General features: G+C 44.3%; 1 protein-coding gene across 4 annotated transcripts in view; it reads right to left on the bottom strand.

Moving 5' to 3' along the window:
* Positions 1 to 18,909, bottom strand: part of ADRB2 (adrenoceptor beta 2) — a 64,146-nt gene extending 45,237 nt beyond the window's left edge. The window contains exons 1-2 of one of the 4 annotated variants that reach the window (XM_079964846.1): positions 17,266 to 18,909; positions 11,617 to 12,702 (exon numbers count right to left, since the gene is read on the bottom strand). In XM_079964846.1, coding sequence (XP_079820972.1) covers positions 12,443 to 12,702; positions 17,266 to 18,478 — 1,473 coding nt within the window. In that variant the 5' untranslated portion in view covers positions 18,479 to 18,909 and the 3' untranslated portion in view covers positions 11,617 to 12,442. Of the gene's footprint in view, positions 1 to 11,616; positions 12,703 to 14,832; positions 14,966 to 17,265 lie in introns of those variants that run through there. The other 3 variants (XM_079964849.1, XM_079964848.1, XM_079964847.1) reach the window with 3 other exon arrangements.
* Between the last annotated feature and the right edge of the window lie 206 nt (positions 18,910 to 19,115).

Below are 19,115 nucleotides of genomic sequence, written 5' to 3' on the forward strand. Positions count from 1 at the left end.
AGAGAGCAGCTAATTCTGTCCTGTTTTGGGTCTCATCGTGGCACTCATCCCTTTGCCTGTTCCATCCTGCTGTGTGCAAGTTCCATTCCCTTTTGTTCTTTTTATTATTTAATTTTACTTATTAATTACATTTATGTCCTACCTGTTTCTCCAAGGAGTTCAAGGTGGCGTACATGGCTGCCTCACCTCCATTCATCCCCACAATAACCCTGTGAGGTAGATTAGGCTGAGAGGCGGTGGCTGCCCCAAGGTCACCCAGTGAGACTCACAGCTGAGTGGGGATTTGAACCCTGGTCTCCCAGGACCTATTCCAGCCACTACATGCATTTTGTGTGCAGTTTTTTTAGATAAAATGAAGTTTTTAATGTAAAATGCACACTTTTCAATGCTTTTGTTCACCCATAAAAATGCATTTTGCATGTATCTTTTGCATAAAATGGTGTGTGTGTGTGTGTGTGTGTGTGTGTGTGTGTGCACTTTTTGTGCACTGAAAATACATCACAAAATCCACAGAAGTGTGTGATCCAAAGGGGAACTGCATTCTGATCCACATACAGGTTGGGGACACTTGGACAAGGTCAGTCCACCGTGAAAAGCTGACAAAGTATCTTTCTCACACATCCTTACTCTGGGTGCATAGTAGTGGCACAAATTTTACGGCATGGAGAACAGAAATATGGGCATTGTGCAGCTGGGTGTCTGCAAGGTGAGAACAGCAATTCTTTAAACAGGGAAGTGAAATGGGGAGCTGCTCCTCTTCCCACAGCAGCCACTCATTTTGAGAATCTGTTATAGAAACACAAAACTTTAAATCGGTCTGCCCCAGACAAATGGTTTCAGCATTTCAGCCTCATACTCTTTGGGAAGATCTCATAAGTCCTAGAAAAATAAATTACCAAGAAGTATTGTTTGCCTGCCCAGCTCAGTTATATAAAAAGCCCATCAAATAAATGGTTATAAATAGCTATTGATCATGCTATCAGTTGTGCTACACAGCCCATACTTTCTGAAGTCCACAATCTAATGAGTCTCATTTGTTGCATTTTCTTCAGTACGAACTAATTCTTGATTTACACAGCACAACAAAAGATAACTTTGAAATGAAAACCATACTGGGGAAAGAGAATAATTCCAGAACCTATCAACCTAAAACATTGCTGTGAAGACATATTTCAGTATCAGTGAGGCAGAGCCGAAGCTATTTTGCTCTCTAAGTGGCCTTTCAAAAAAATGAGATTCTTTGCTGGTTCTCAGACTGTTTCTGAAGGGAGAGCTGCATTAGCGGGGGGGGGGGAGTAGAGAGATTTCAGCTGGGGGCAAGGCCTGAGAAAAGTTTGAGCCTTCCCAGTTAGCAACCTGCTCAAAATATTTAGGATGGACAGCAGCAGGGACCAATTGGAATCATGACACTCTCACCTCCTGAAGAACCCATTTATGGAGCAAAGTAAATCCACTGAGTTCATCAAGACTCAATGTTACCAGACTGTAACCTGGAGATTCATGATGTAGCATTAAAAATACCATTTAAGCAGTCACATTGCAGTTTCTCCCACTTCACCCCATTCCTTTCCCAGTCCTTCTGCCTGCCATACAGTGGTGGCGGCACATTCAGAAGTGCCAAGTCCCTTCATTATAGTCATAGCCTTGCCCCCTCACAGCCACATACCCTTCTAAGATAAGACAACCATCTAAGATTATACAATTATAGTATAGTTATACATTAAAAATCTTTAGGGATGTATTGCAATGATCAATGCAGCTCTCTGCTTGTTGCCTTTCAGCTAGATCAACTATTTTCTGTGCACGTACACGGGCAAATGACTCGGAGTGCTCCAATATCTTCTGCTGGAGTGGCTTACGTTGTGATTTCCTTGAAGTTCCTTTGTATGTATCAGAACTTGCACACCATTCTCTTGAAAGTGAAGACCCTTGTGTCTTCATTGTTCCTAATTGCTGAGCTTTGGAACATACAAAAACCTCCTCCGTGTTCTGCCTGCATGCCTTCTCCAGAGGGACCCTAGGAGTCAATCCTCAGTGGCTGATTCATCTCCTTTCACTCTGCTTGGCTCCAATCAGCATGAGAAGACTACTTCTCAGGTGCTAAAATGCTCCCCTTTCATGCTGATTGTGTGGCTCTAGGTCATTGGGGTTTGGTGTTGCGCAGAGCATCACTGAAATTTGAATTGCCAAGGTCTGCCATTGACTGGAGTCAGAGACCCTGCTGCAGAAATAGTAATGGGTTTTGACTCCCCACTCCACATCACCTCTGTTGCCATACTCTGCTGCCTACAGGGGCAAGTTGAATTCCAAGAACATGACACAGAAACCAGGTGACAGCTGTAGGGTGGGTGGAGACAAAGGCTAAGTAGGCAGGTTATTGCAGCATCTGCTGCTAAACTGTTAGTTTTAAAATGACAGAGCGAATTGGCAAACTACAATCTGGCAGCCCTAACCATGTGCTTTGATATAATTCCCTAATCCTAAACTTGACTGCAATATATTCATTGTTAATAACACCCAGACAAGAAAGTGTGGGTTTAAGTACAGGTAAGATTCAGTGGGAAGGACTTCATACTACCAGAATGTTGGGCTAAAGGATTCATTATGCTGGGGAAGGAGAAAGCGCTGCTCGTAAGAGGAATACATAACAAAATGCCAGCACTGTTGTATTTTAAGAAGCCCAAAAGCAGTACAGAAATAATGCCAAAATCAAATCGCATTGCCACCTTTTCAATGACATGTTTAGAAATATAAGGGGGTAACAGTGGGATTTCAATAATGCTTTTAGCATGCAAAATAGTTTACGATAACATTAATCTCTCTTTAATCCTTAAATAGCCCTATGCAGGCAGTTATTTAAAAAAAAGAAAACAACACCACCTTTGGGCATCTGAGTCTGGCTCGGCCAACCTCCCTCCCCTACCTCCGTCCCCGAGAACCTATGGCTGAGTACTGAATAGAATTCCGCTCTCTCACAACCAACTCCAAACCTCTACTGTCTATATTACTCTAGAATGATTTACCTAGAGCTATGTTTAAAGATTTTAAGGCTGGATTCATGTTTACGGACTGGTCATGGGAAAGAAAGCTAAGTGCTTTCCAAAAGAGAGATGTAATTAGAAAGTTGCCAATTGTGTGGGTTTCATACCACCTAATTAAAACCCTTGTGGGTTTGTGTGTGTATCTTTAGAAGGGTAAGAGTTGAAGTCTGCAAGGAGTGTCTAGGACAAAGGCATGCCTTTTGCAGCTGCACTCCTCAAACTGCTTTCAAGTGGCATGAAGAATGTGAAATGGCTCCACGGTGACACTCAGGGCTGGGTTTCTGGTGAGTAACTAATGCTTAGAGCAAACAGATGCATGCATGCACACACACACACACACACACACACACACACCGCTCAGCAGCTTTGCTTTTACATGGGCAAAACTATTGGTGCTTTCCAAAGGATACATAAAGTTTATTGGCCATCAAGAAGGAAGGTTGTCTGGAATCCCCTACAGCAAAGGAAGAACTGCTATCTGCTTGTTGTGAAGCACTAGAAACTGATTTTCTACAAACGCCTGAAGGAATAGGCTGTGGATATAAGAAGCTGCCTGAGTCAGAGCCTTAGTCTATCTAACTCAGCATGGCCTACACTGACTGTCAGTGGCACACCAAGGTTTCAGACAGGGAGATTTTTCCAGCCCTACTTGGAGGTGCCAGGAATTGAACCTGGGAGCTTCTGCATGCAGAACATATCCCCCTCCACTGAACTGCAGCCTCCTCTGTAGACTCTAGGACACTTCAGCAATTGGCACATTTACTGTTTACAGTACAGATACTTTATAGTCAAAAGAGCCCAAAGCATTTTGCTGCTTCAGAAAATGGACAATATAGTGTCCCTTCGATTTTATAGAAGCCGACCTGGACTGGCAGTTGAATCTGACTAGGGTTGCCATATTCCCCAAAGTGAAATTTCAGACAAAGTTGTTGAGCATTTTGGGAAACATCTCTCCCCCCCCCCAAAAAAAGTGTTTTTTACAGCATTTGTCTTTTTTTAAAAAAAAACTGCTCTAGTTCCCATATATCCAGGTTTTCCAAGACATTTTGCTGATTGGGCGAAAATCTGCCCAGATGCCATTTTGACCCTCCAATTCCTGGACGTATCCAGGAAAACCCAGACGTTTATCAGGCCTGTCAACACTGGCGAACCGGACAGCATCCTCCACTGCACCAGAGGGAAGGAGGGAATGCTGGGCAGGCTGAGTAGTACTCACAGATCTATCCTTCAGCAAGAGGCATAGGCAAACTCGGCCCTCCAGATGTTTTGGGACTACAACTCCCATCATCCCTGACCACTGGTCCTGTTAGCTAGGGATGATGGGAGTTGTAGTCCCAAAACATCTGGAGGGCCAAGTTTGCCTATGCTTGTTCAACACTTCCACTCACTTCCCAGCATCTGCTGCCTCAGGCAGCTGTCTCCCTCTGTCCAATAACAGGGGCAGCCCTTGAAGAGACAGAAAAAATGCATGGGAAGGCAACCTGACACAATAATAGAAACATTCTCTTTAAGAATACAATTCAAGCACTAGAAATACCAGTAATAGTCATTATTTGAACACGTGTGAAGCAAATTGGGCCCAAGCATACATAATAAGCAATTACCTGCCAGAATTTAAATTTCTTAGCATTCCCCTCCCCTCAGCAGTATGTATGATTGTACAAAAGACACAAGAGTAAATAAGATGAGTTTCCTCTGTGTAGTCTTGCTGATTTCCAGCAATATTATACACCCTTTCAATTATAATTATCTTCTATTGAGAGAGTATAATTTAAGTAAGCTTCCCATTCCACAATAAGGCTTTTCATTCAGCTGAGTTATTAATAGGGTTTTAAAAAAAGACCTCATACACTGAGAAAATGGATGGTCAGTCACTGTTCCCCTTCCCTTATGACTCTAATCGAGTTGTGCTTTCTACTCTAACAACTGGTGCTCATTATCTCCAAAGCTATTCTAGGGTAAGCGGCACTTAAAATCCATGGATTCAGTTTCCCTTCTTTGCAACAATGAAACCTCAACCCGATCTGCCCAGCAGACTGTCCGGCATCTTGTTTTCTGTCTTGCTAGCTTTCAACCATCTACTATGATTGCCATCTCATCAGCAGAGCTTTAAATATTTCAGTGCAATGGCTGATTGTCCTGTCCTGACACTGTTGTACACTGCCCCATCAACATCAGCATCATCATCTATAGTAGTGAGAAGGGCTCCAAGATGCATCACAGAGCAGGGGGGAAAGGAGGTAACCACAAACCAGATGATTGGAAAGCAATATGGCAGGAGGAGCTACTGCTACCTTGTCTCCCACTGAATTGGGAGGCTTAAAGGTGTCTGGGCCTCAAGCAGGGATGGGCTAATCTGTCAATTTCAGTTTCCCACAGTTTCTTATTTTCCCACTCTTAAGTTCGGTTCTCCACATTCCAACACCTGTTTGTGATTTGTTTCTAAAAGCCTTTATGAAAATTCATCAGCATTTCAGCTCAAAATTATCCTAATATATATGTATATATTTGTCTAATACAGACATTTTTGCAAACCAATGTTTCCTAATATACTGCACTTCTGTATGCTATTTTCAGTAATATGTACATTTGTATGCACATTTCAATATGTGCATTTTTGACTGGAGAATAGCATCACAAATGCATAATGTGTTTATTTTATTTATAAAAATATTTATATACTGCAGTTTTATTTTAAAAACTAACATGGTTTGCAACAGTTATCAACATACCCATACGCTAAAAGGCACACAACAATTAAAATCACTAGCTGACTGTTAAAGCAATTATTTTACTTGTATGCATAAGCCTGGTGGCATAAAAAAGTTATCAGCAAACATTTAAAAGTTACATTAAGATGGCTGTGTTTTGGTTTGCACATTGTTGTTGGAAAGGGAGAATTAGGTAGGTTTGCCTTTAAATGTGAACGGAATTGAATTTCTTCCTCATCCTTAGTTGCAAGGGCATAACTCTAGCATCTACCTGTTTGGGAGGCAAAATCATAATAGCAGTCAGCATTCCTATCTGGGAACAGGACACCTACCATTTGGATTCTCGTGGGCTGGAAATCTGATGCTGGCATGAACGGAAACACTTCAAGTTGACTTTGATGGAGAAGGCAAAATCCAAGTGGCCAAGATTTCTACTGAGGGACATCTGAGGGCATGTTAATACCGTTTCCGTTTTTTAAAATAGGCTCTCCAAATCAGTTGAGTGCCACAGATTCAATACAAAATAGTCTTCAAATACTTTTTTAAAGAGATGTTGGTCAGGTAAGAGCAGCTCTAAGGAACTTATGAGGGTAAGCAATGTGGTGCGCTTCAGATGTTTAGAGCAGCAACTCCCATCAGCCCCGCACAGTATGGACAATGGTCAGTGAGGATGGGAGTGGTGCTCAAAAACCTCTGGAGGGCACCACTTTGACTATCCCTGACATCAAGACACCAGGGCTCCTCCAGCATTGCATTTCTTACATGCTCAGTAGACTCTGCAAGGGAGATGTGTTAGCCCATGAAAGTTTGCTTAGGACACTTTGTTCATTTTGAGAAAAGTGCAAGTGATGGTGTCTTGGCAACCTAGCAAAGGTACAGTGTACAATTTTTTGTTGGGGGCAGGAAAGGAGTGAGTCTAATTTGGGGCAATGAACAATCTGTCCCAAATTAACTTTCGTCATAAGGGCTGGATAAAACACACAAGTTAAATAGAATCACATAGAACATATGATGAAGGAAATAAGATATGGTGAAGGGAATGTGATACAGAAGACTGGAGCCCGGATAGGGAAGGACAACGGCGGAATGGAGAGTTCAGAAAAGATTTTCCTTGATGCCACATTTCCGAATCGCTTATGTAATCTTCAAAACCAGGAGTTAGAGGCTGGAAGCATGAGATTAGCATTGCTTCTCATGCAATGGCAGAAGTCTATTCATTATTGAAGCCCATAAATAAATACTCGGATCAGGTGTTGGATAAGAGTAGAGTATTATTATTATTATTATTATTATTATTATTATTATTATTAATTGTCGTTGTCATCCTGGCATTTTCGTATTTTGTTTTAATTATTTTTTTTAAATAATAATAATCCTGGCATCAAGTATTTTGGGGTACCAATTTTGTCAGCAATTCTTCGCTCAGCATTCAGGCTGCTTCTGATACACCTGTGGACTTTAGGCGAGGCTTATCTAACAGCAGGGATGCTGCTCCCAGAGAAGATGAAGCTCACATCACTACACTTTGGTAGGAGGCCTATCCATACTATGCTACATTTAACTTCTGTTAGCAGCTTTAGTTGTCAGCAGTTGTTAGCAAACTTGAGTGAGTATTATTTGTTTATTTAATGTATGCTCAATGCAGCATACACAGTCCTCTCCTAAATCAATTGCATAAATTGGTTGTTGAGACCCTTGTGTCAGACTCAATAGGACATTTTTGCCCGTCGCATACCTAGACCATTTGACCTCACACTACATGTGTGTGCCTCAGTGGGATTTGACAGAGAACCATGAGCTATCTTGGGCGCTGATGAGAGATGGCTGAAAGTGTTCTCCCTGCCTCCTTTCATAAGCACTTGGGTCTCACTTCTGCCCAAGCTTAGAAGACAGCATAAGGGAAATATGGTGGCAGTCTTCCTAAGTGTCCCCTTGCAGAGCTGGCCAACCCAGACTGGCAGTTGTGGCAGGAGAAGAGAAATGCCTTTCTTTTCCTGTCCTACTGTTCTGGAATTTAGAAATAATGAAATACACAATTCAAAACAAACACAATGCACAAAATAGTAAAAATAATAATAGTAAGGGAAAACTAAATTAAAGGCAACTGTTGTAAGAGCAGCAGTCACCCAAATGCCGGTCAAAGATAAAACTAAACATTAAAGAATAGCGATAACTAAACATATTTAAACATATTTAAAACACTGACATGCAGATGTCTTCAACAGAGATCTTAAAAGAGGCAGAAGGAAGAAGCTTGACAAGTCTTCATTTGGAGGGCATGACATGGCTCTGGTGCCGGAACCACACAGTAGACCACATCTCTTATACCTGCCTACCTGTTCCCACATGGGAAAGAGAGCAGGACCCTGACATTGATCATAAAGCAGGTGGTTCCTATGTGCCTGAATTAAACTCCATAAACCCAGGAAAGAAGTTCTATAGGAGGGCAGAGAAACCTTTTCAGTCTGAGGGCCACACTCCCTTTTGGGCAAGGGGCTGCATGCCAGTGGTGGGCTGGGTCAGGAGCAAAAGGAGGAAAAGCAACACATGTAAATTTCACCTTTGAACAGCAGGCTAATTTCTTCACACACCCTTCACTAGGCTCCACTCAAACAAGCAAGATGCACTAGCAGAGTTCAAAGACACATTGCAACCAAGCGTAAGCACTCAAGGAGTGTGCAAAGCAGGGCAGGTGAGGAGTGTGGCCTGGGGAGAGAGGGTGTGGCTGGAGAGCAAGTGTGACATGGCATGAGACCCAAGGACCAGATAAGCCTGCAGGGCTGCATTTCCTCTCCCGCCCCAGCCTGAGGTCCCCATCAATTTGGTATGGACTTCGATCGCCTAGGGCTTGCCGATCGAAAGGTCGGCGGTTCGAATCCCTGCGGCGGGTTGCGCTCCCACTGCTCGGTCCCAGCGCCTGCCAACCTAGCAGTTCGAAAGCACCTCCGGGTGCAAGTAGATAAATAGGGACCGCTTACCAGCGGGAAGGTAAACGGCGTTTCCGTGTGCGGCTTTGGCTCTGGCTCTGGCCAGAGCAGCGATGTCACGCTGGCCACGTGACCCGGAAGTGTCTCCGGACAGCGCTGGCCCCTGGCCTCTTAAGTGAGATGGGCGCACAACCCCAGAGTCTGTCAAGACTGGCCCGTACGGGCAGGGGTACCTTTACCTTTACCTTTACAAGCACAAGATTATACAAGGTTCACGTAGGATTCAAGTGACAGAAGTTGTGGACTGAATCTCAGAATTTAGGGTAGCTGAGATAGCACAAAGGCTCCATGCGCAAGCTGATCCAAAGCGAAAATTGGGCGTAAGCATGTAATATGCTGACAGCACCAACTTGCCTCTTGCTACTGAGTCAGCTGGACAGATTTCTACAGTTTCCCATATCTTCTGGAATGTTTGCAAGCACTGTCATGAGGGCAGAAAACTCACAGAGCACAACAGCTCAGTATCCTGTGTCATCAAAATGGGGTGCTCCTGGAGTGATAACTTCAGTAAACTGCAGCAAAACATGTTTCAGGAAGTTTTTAATTCTCCATACTAGGCCGCCACCAATATTAATGTAATATTTTCGTTTACCAGCAATTCGCTCAGCAATAAAAAAGATTAAGTCATGTGAAATATTTTCACTGTGTTATGTTATGTTATGTTATGTTATGTTATGTTATGTTATGTTATGTTATGTTATGTTATGTTATGTTTGAACCAGAAATCATGGTTTGTTGCTCCCCAACAAGCCACGGCTACAGGTTGGCCGGTGATCGTGGCTTGTTAGAGAGAAATAAACCACAAGCTCAGATTCAGAGGTAACACAAAGCTAAGGCTTCCTCGGTTATTTATCCTGCTCACACCAGAGGAGGTGAAGTGAGTGCACCAGCATGCTGCTCACTCTAGATAAATCACTATAAGACAGAAAGTCCAGCTTACAATGTGCAAATGTAGCCAGAGTCAAGCATAGCTTTGGTGCAACCTCAACCCAAAAGAGCCAAGCAATCATACCCAATTACAGCTCTAGGTGATGGTCAATCAGAGTAGAAATATACATGAGGGAAGAGTACTGAAGCTGCTGCCCTTACTTCCTAGGGAATAGGGGTCTCATAACAACTCTCAGCACACTTAACAAATCCAGGATTCTTTCGGGAAAGTCATGACTGCTTTAAGAGGTATGATACTGCTTTAAATGCATAGTGTGTGGGTGGAGCCCGGAAGTCTGTTTTTATTGCCGTCTCTAATGAATATATAATTTCTGTAAACTACTTAGGATATTGGTTTTTATTAAGTGGTATGTTAATCTTGTTAAAGAAATAAAAAAAAAAATATGTGGCATAGTGGTTAGTGTATGAAACTGAACCTGGGAAGACCTGAGATCAAATTCCCACTCAGCCATGAAGGTCACTGGGTGAGCTGAGGCCCGTCGCTCTCCCTCAGTCTAATTGCAGCTCATGAAGTTGTGTAGATAAAAGGCAACACGGTGGCGAAATATGGGTGTTGCCTTGAGCAACTTGGAGTTAATAGAGGATACAAATGTAATAAACAATTCTATCTATAATAAAGACTGGTTCTGACACCTTTGTCTGCAGGTGTGTATTAGGCTGCAGTCCTAAACTTACTTAACTGGAAGTATGTCCCACTGAACTCAGCAGGGCTTACTCTGAGTAGACATGTATAGTTTTGTATTCTGAGTCTTCTTTAGGGAATCCTGAAATACTGTTGGCAGAGTAAACATGTTTGCATTCCAGTGAATGTGCTGTACTGCATGCTAGTCTCCTGTACCTAAGCCAGTGATTTGGTCTCTCTGGAAAATTTTGAATCGGGGGGGGGGGGGGGGAATTGCAGGAAAATTCCCTATTCAAATCAGAGGTATGTGCCATAGAGTATTTTGCAATGTTTTTAGTAAGCAAATCTAAAAAAGTTGAAACTGTTAGACCTGCTTAATATTGCATCTGAAGTGGTCATCCGTTCATTGATATTAATGAGCTTATGAAACGGAATATTTTCTGTGGAAAAATAAAACGACTGGAAATTTTCCCAAAGCGTTTTTCATTTTGGAATATTTTCTGCCCCACACCACTAAAAGCCATATGCTGTGTGAAACAGGCTTCATTAGCAAACATCATCTGATTTTGCCAAGTCCCCTGTGTCAGGTTTCACAGTGCTAGGACAGTCTGTTAATGTTTATCTGAAGAGAAAATGTTTTTGTTGACTTGTTGACTTTTCTCAATTGTGTACCCTTCTAGTGCCATTATTCCACATACAGTACAGCCCTGAGATGTGGTCAGGCTTCTTACCAAGATGAAGCAACACACTGGGCCTGCTTAGGACCTCATAATAAGCAAGAAGAGGGGAGGAACCAATCAATAACACTAAAAAACAAAACAAAAACCACAATGATCTGCCTGCTGTTTGAGTACGATGATTGGTATCCAGCAAGCATAAGGCACCCAAGAACATGTCATGTGGAGTACTACTAGGAGAAGCTCCCTCAATCTAAACTTCATTTTTCTAAACACTGAAACATCTACGGAGTTTGAATCTACTTTAAAACATACTTCAAGACCCAAGATGCACTTCATTGCAAGAAGGCTGTAATAGTAGTGTTGCCAACCTAGCAGTTAGAAAGCACAAAGTGCAAGTACCCGTAGATAAATAGGTACCGCTCCAGCGGGAAGGTAAATGGTGTTTCCGTGTGCTGCTCTGGTTCGCCAGAAGCAGCTTAGACATGCTGGCCACATGACCCGGAAGCTGTAGGCCAGCTCCATCAGCCAATAAAGCAAGATGAGCGGCACAACCCCAGAGTCGGTCACAACTGGACCTAATGGTCAGGGGTCCCTTTACCTTTACTTCTCCTTCCACACTTATTCAGTTTGGAAAGTTCTAAGTACCTCACCCTTCAGATTGTCCAAATTACCTGTGCTCTTGATTCTCCACCAATTTCCCTCCTTCATGGGGACCTCAGTGTTAAATAAGCCCCCCAACAAAAGATGTGCTTCAAAAGGTTGGGAACAGCGTAGAGCATTGAGTTTTACAGTATCCCAGATTTGTTCTCCTAGAAGGTTCCTCTCCTTACATTCTGTTTCATAGTGCTCTGTTCATTCTTGGGCCAGAAACCCTAATCTGAGCTCAATGGACCAGTGGTCTGATTGATGGAATCTTGATGGAAAGGCACCTTTCTGTATACAGGAACAGGAAGCATGTTTCATAATTACAACACATGTTTACTCAGCAGTAAGTCCCACTGTGTTCATTGGTGTTTACTCCATTGTAAATCCATTTAGGATTGTAACCTATGGGTAAATGAAGAGATACAGGAGACAATCCATGACTGCTTTCCTATCCTGTTTGGAAAGAGAGCTGCTCTGAGCCTATCCCTTAAGTATACTTGACAAGCAGGAGGGAGAATTGTCAGAGTTCCGCCAGTAGGATTTCCCCTCCAAAGCTTGCAGCAACATGTCCTTCCTCTTGCATCCAAGTTCAGGAAGGGCCGGGCTTTTGAGTCCCGTAATAACTTGACCTGAGTAAAAACAAGCCTCAAGCCTGACAGAGGCACAAGTTGAAAGGTTTATGAAGGTGCATTATGGGACGGGAAATATGAATGTGGCAAAAAATGCTTTTGAACTGCAGAGCCTTTTAAAAAAATGAAGCGAGCCTTGATCGTATAGTGGTTAGTACTCTGCGTTGTGAACTGCAGAGCTAAGGGGTTTGGCTGTGCTCAGAAAGCAGAGGTAGATGGAAGAGTTTTGGGAAAAAATAAATGTTGCACATTCTGCAAACAGCATTTCTCATGGGACTCAGCAAATCTTTCTCTGGTTCAGCCAGAAAGGAGACAGGCAGGCAGGAGTCTTCTTCTGTGTTTCCAGAGAAAGGAACTTCCCTATCAAGCATGTGTTGAATAAAGACACACCAGCCAGGACATGCTGTTAATGAATGAGTGATGCCCACTGTAGTGTTTGCTAAGCAAAACAAAAGGGAGTGTAAAACAGCAGAAAGTCCATCAGTGCTTTAATATGTACAAAACAAAGAGAGGCAATCCCAAAGGCGTTTTGAGCACAAACAACTCTCCATACATTCCGGTCAACACTATACAGTTCATACCACTTGCTCTCACTTTCATTAAGAGTTGTTTGCAGACTTTCGTTCTTGTTTTGAGAAAGGCTTTCAGCCTTTGTTTGTTTGTTTGTTTGTTTGTTTGTTTGTTTGTCACGGTGATCGATGTCCGGCCTGCAGACAACACCGTGAACACTACCTTACCACAAAAAGATTGCAAATGCCAGTTTCATATCACAATACAAAGATTGTTCCCTCCCCCCATACATCATACATGCTTCTCATTACTTTACAATTCTTTTAGCAGCCCCTTGCTTGAAATTACATTGTGTCAGACAATAAACAAAATATAAGTCCATACATATTTATATAAAGTGCTTTGAGTGCGTCCCCAACACACTTTTTTTTAAAAGTGAGGCTAGGCCTAAAAGAACAAAACAAGTTTTCCCCCCTTCCCCAATGTTTTTCCCATCAAGACACTATTCTAGGAAACTTCCTATTAGAATTCTCAGGGTCTGATCCAAATGTATTTATTGGCTGCCAGCAGCAATAAAGACACCATGATTGGCCAGTAGCTATTTCAAGCAATTCAAATAATAATAATGGACAAACACATTCAAAGATATTGAAACAACAGTTCTGTGCTAACAGAAAGTCTCTGATATTAAGAGAGCCAAGGAAAATGACTTCAACTTCCAAGACGTTTCAGAGAGATGGAAGAACTTTCGCTTTGAATGTCACTTGACATGAATCAAACCCAGGCAACTACCAGTATCTTGGCCCCTTAGATATGCCTGCAGGAAGAGGGAAGAGGCAAAGAGGTCTGCCCTGACACCACACAAGGTTGTTAATGCAGAAAGGGGACAAGAACTCGTTGAAGGAAGACAAGGCATTCTCTGATGCCTGGGATTTCTAAACCACTGCTGCTTGAGTTATGAAGTTGGCTTGTTTCAACAAACCATAGCTAAGATTAATCAGAGTTTAGAATTGGGGCATAATGCTAAACTGCAGTAACTAGAAACAGAAGTGAAATCTTCTGATCTCCTTCTCAGGGATGTGCCAGAGGAGGAGAGGTGCACAAACCGAAGGCAGCTCATTCCCATCATCATAAACCATGGTTTACTGTGATTTATAAATTTACCTATGGTGAACTAATGTCCTTAAAAGTGCTGGGGGTGGGTTTCAATATTGCAAACATAATAAATATATATATAGTATTATGTTTTACTTGTTGCAATTTCCCTGATGTTTACAGTGGGGGGTAGGGGTGGGGGAGGGAATCTCTGGTTGTTCTGGGGAGCTTAAAATAGCACTCTGTTCCCAAAAGATTGGGAAGGCCTTCAGTTCAGCTACCCAGATGCTAAGTAGAGGAATTAGAATAATAATGAGCAGATAGGCAGACAAACAGGAAATGAAAATGTGCCACTGCCTTGTAGAGAGGCAGCAGATTGCATTATATCCTCTGCTGTGTCAATCTCGGGCACTTTCACATCCCCTTGTCAATCATGCCCTGAAAATAAAGTTGTGCATGGAATGGGGGAGGGTTGTACTTATGTAAAACATCAATAGTTGGATCATCTGCAAGTTTGTTCTGCGTCCTGACAGGACCAAAGACCCTGACGACATAGCTTGGCACTTGTCCTCCACCCACTTCAGACTTCCTACCCCCTTCTTTCTTGCACCTGTTGACTCATGCATCATATCAGGTTCCCATCTGACAGCCCTGGAGCTGACATAAAGGAAACTCAGAAGAAAAGGAAAGCAAAATGTCAGAAAATCTAGCAAACCAGAAAGCAGGCAAATCAAAACCGGACCGAGCTGACTCAGCATTTCTCCATAAAAACGGATCCTATGCTCCAGCTCCTAGAAAACTGGGTATAGGACTGGCAGCCTTAGAAAGTCTCCTGTGGAGCGTCCAGCATTTTATAGACAACTATCAATTAAGGAATTTCTATAGGCTGTTTCAAAAGTGTGTCTAAAAATACTGACTCCTTTGAAATACAATGAATCACAATCTTCGTTGCCATGAGTCAAATTAATCTGGAAAAAAACAATGCATACTTCCTTCTGTCTGGTCCCTTCCAACTCCACGATTCTATGAGTCTTCTCCTCTCCCAAGTACATTAGAAATTAATGGGAGTTAGGCTTTGGTTGCCAGGTGAGGGAGCTCTGTGCCAATGGAAGAAACACAAATGGATTTTTAGGAAGCTGCCTTATATTGAGTCAGATTGGTCCATCGAGCTCAGCTCTGGCAAAGGCACTCCATGGTTTCAGACAGGATTCCTCAGCAGCCCTACCTGGAGATGCTGGGACCTTCTGCAGATGCTGCCTTTCTCCATTATTTCATTTCGTTATTCTGTATTTCACTACATCTGTGGGTTATGCACGACAGGTCACTGTGTCATATATTACAACCGAAAGAGGCACACATCCAGCAGTTCACATGGAAGGTGGCAAATGTTTGCTGGCCCACTCATAATGCACCAGAGAGAGAGAGAGAGATACCCACTAAACTGAGTCGGACAGCCTCAGGGAGATGATTGTGCATCCCCAGCAACAGTTTCAGGCTTATTAGTAAAGCTCAGTTCAGATGTGAAAGCAAAAACATTCAGAATAATATTTCAAGAATTATCTCCTGCTTCTAGAATCCTAACAGTTTGGCATTTGTTGTCGTTGCTTGAGATGCTTTTATTTTTTTTGAATCAAAAAGTGACAAGAGTTGTACACCCTACTCAGATCAGGAAACAGGGTTTGATTGACACAGCAACAAGCTTTGTCACGACACACTTTCAGCTTTTGTTCAAAAGCAGCAGCACTGATTAGTTTTGCAGAAGAGCACAGAATGATTTGCAGGCCCAGAACAGAAAAGGAAGGCAGTCTTTACAGAGAACCAAAAGGTGCAAGATGTCTGGTGGTGCAAGGGGAAGTGGCTATACAGCTCAGTGAACCTAAAATACAAATGGCCACATAAACCCTTTACTTCACCTAAACACCTCCAGGGCAGGGATGAGGTAGAGCATCAAGCACACTGGGTACTAATTTAACAAATGAAGGAGGAATATAATAGGCCAGGTCAATCCCAGATCTATCCCAGAATTCATTGCCTGTGGGTTCTTGTGAGCTGTGTTTTAGTCAAACAGAAAGAGTAGAATTAGTGGAAAGGAAGTGATTACTACCTTAATTATAGTTTTAATAGGTTAATGCCTTTAAAATCATTCCATAAATTTAACTAGTTAGTGGGGGGGGGGTCCTAAATGAGAACAGCTTGCTAGCTACTTGTTGATCCAAAACCAGCAAAGCACTGCTCTGAGTAATAAATACCTTTACCTTCCTGTCATTGCTGGGCTAGAAGTCAGAGAAGGGCAAATGAAATCATTGGCACAGCAGGTGATTCAGCTCCTCTGCCCTTAGAAATGAAATGCTTTATACCCTAATGCAAACTAGGCTTAAACGTATTTCACTTCTTCTAGGTCTCTTGCTGTCACTTTCTGGGTTATGGCAACGACAGCAAAAAGTTTGGGTTAATGATTTTACAAGGTTTAATGCGCACAGGTTCCTTGTCATCTAAGCTGATGCCCAGTCCATTTGCCAAGACTCTAATAGGGAACAGTGAGCCCCAATGCAGGACACCAGCATATTATTGCCTTGGAGAAATTATCATAAATGAACAGCGAGGGAGGACTGGTTTCGCTGGCAAGCAACATCAGGTACTGCTTTCACAACTACATAAGTATCTGGCATTTGAATAGTGCCGGCTAATGAAAATGAGATAAGATCAGGGTTGTGTGGGTAGAAAATAAATACAAATCTAAATTGAAGGGGAATTGTAAGGGTTTTTTGTGCTAATATCAACAAACAGCTGACATTAGTGAGGATTTCAAAGGTAATGTTTGCTGCAGCGAAGAACATGTTCAGGAAACTTGGTCACTACTACGGACAATATTCTGAAAACAAAAGTAAACACTTGACTTTACAGATTCCTAAGCACTCTACAGCCAACCCTAACTTCTTGCCTTAAAACAGTCTTTAAAGCTATTGTTTTCCGATGAAAGGGTGAGCCATCAGTAGCACCAAATTCCTTCTTGCGTGTAGGGATTTCAGTTTTAGGAACAGCAGCTCAGTTCAATATTATTCCTACACCTGTGAGGTAGATGAGTTTGGTAACACTACATCACAAGAATAAACTCCTTTGTAGGCTAACCCCTGCAGTGTCTTAACCCTTGGTGGAAGAAGGGGGCTCTAATATGCACATGTACAAATCCACATATGCCTATCCTTAAACATTTCCATCGACTGCTAAACTACGGGGCAGCTCCCACATTCTGGGTAAACCTTGTCTTGAGTGCGGCTGCCAGACAGCCACTACATTCTATTCTCTGCACTTTGCAATGACAACAATCACAACAAGAGGGAGTCCCCTGTGCTAGGCTTGGTCTCCTGGGAGTTAATGCTACCATGCAAGACAGTACCTTTACAGTGCAAAAACTCTTCCCCAGCATGGGGGTTTCCTTCTTCGCACAGCAGTTCGCTAGCCTTCTCTTGTCCCATATGATAGCCATTGTGATCCCCATTGAAATCGTTTTTCCCATTGCTGTTGGAATATCCATTGACGTACATTTTCAGGGCAGACCTCCGGAAGCAAAGGATCTCCTGGAAAGCATACCTGAAGTCTGGGCTTCGGCAGTAAATCAAAGGGTTGAAGGCCGAATTGACATATCCCACCCAGTTCAAAAAGATGTACACAAATTTGGGGATGACGTCCTCCGATACGACATGCACAATGTTGACGATGAAGAACGGGAGCCAGCACAGCGTGAAGGTGCCCATGATAATGCCCAGGGTTTTGAGCGCTTTGTGTTCCCTCAAGCAAAACTTGGATGCCCTCCTGTGGATTCCCCTTCCAGCCTGCTGTTCCTGCTGTGAACTTTGCTGGTGGAACCTCCCTTCGCATTTGCCTATCTTCTTCAGCTGCTTCTGGGCCACCTGGAAGACCCTGGCGTAGACAAAGACCATGACTACCAAGGGCAAGTAGAAGGAGATGATGGAAGAAGTGATGGCATACTCTTTGTTGGTGAAGAAGTCGCAGCAAGTCTCGTCGTCATAGCACTCTTTGGCCTTGGAGTCCGTGGCTCTGTACCAGTGCATCTGGATGGGCAAGAAGGAGGTTAGGATAGAAATGACCCAAACCAACAGGATGACCATCCTGGCTTTATTCTTGGTCAGGAGGCTTTGGTACTTGAAGGGGGAGGTGATGGCGAAGTACCTGTCCACGGCAATGACGCACAGAGTCTCGATGCTGGCCGTCACGCACAGCACGTCGATGGCGGTCCAGAACTCGCACCAGAAGTTCCCGAACTTCCACGTGAGCTGGATGATGTGGCTGGCTCCGAAAGGGACCACCGCCAGCCCCATCAGCAGGTCCGCGCAAGCCAGCGACGTGATGAAATAGTTGGTGACCGTCTGCAGCCTCTGGAAGCGGGCGATGGCGGTGATCACCAGCACGTTGCCGAAGACGATGGCCAGCACTATCAGGGACATGAGGATGCCCATGCCCACCACCCAGCTCTCTTCCGAGCCGGTGGAGTTGCCCGCGCTCTGCCCGCTGCTGCTGCCGCTGCTGCTGCCGCTGCTGTTGGCGCCCAGCGTGGCTTGCAGGGTGCTGGCGGCGCTCACCGCTTCCATCGCGCTCAGCCCCTCCGGGAAAGCAGCTGCGTCCGAGCCCTTCTTGCGCGCCGCTCTTACTTGGAGCGCCTCTCGGCAGGTCCGCGCGCCGAGTGTCTGTCCGTCCACCCGGGTGTGGCCAAGGCTCCGAAGCGCCCGGCCGCTGAGCCCTTTGCAGGCTCTCTGCTCTCAGTGGCGGCTACCGGCGCGCTGGAGAAGATCCAGGCTTGGCGAGCGCACGCGGGGCTTGGCGGGACCGGGAGCCGCATGCAGCCTGCCGCCGCGGAGGCATTTGTCTGCTCGGACCCTCCTCCCTTTCGTCCCCTCCCGACTGCCCAGAACTTGCCCGGAGCCCGTTATGTTGAGAGTGTGGGGGAGTTATAGGAACTCCCAATTGTGACGTCGCGCACCTCCCAGCCAATAGGCGGGAGGGAGGGAGCCACACACAGAGACGGAGCGGCACAGTCGCGGCGCGGACACCGACGGGCTGCAGCGGATCGCGGCGCCTTCCGACGAGCTGCCCCGCGGCCGCCGCTTGCAGGTGCACGCGGTGAAGGCTCCGCTTTGGTCCGCCGCCGCCTGCAAACTCCCCGGTCCCGCGATCTCCCAGCTGACGCCGCTCGCTGCTGTGGCTGCCCCTCGTTTGGGGCGCCTGGCT

Source organism: Podarcis cretensis (genome assembly GCF_951804945.1).
Source record: "Podarcis cretensis genome assembly, chromosome: 2".
NCBI classification, from domain to species: domain Eukaryota; kingdom Metazoa; phylum Chordata; class Lepidosauria; order Squamata; family Lacertidae; genus Podarcis; species Podarcis cretensis.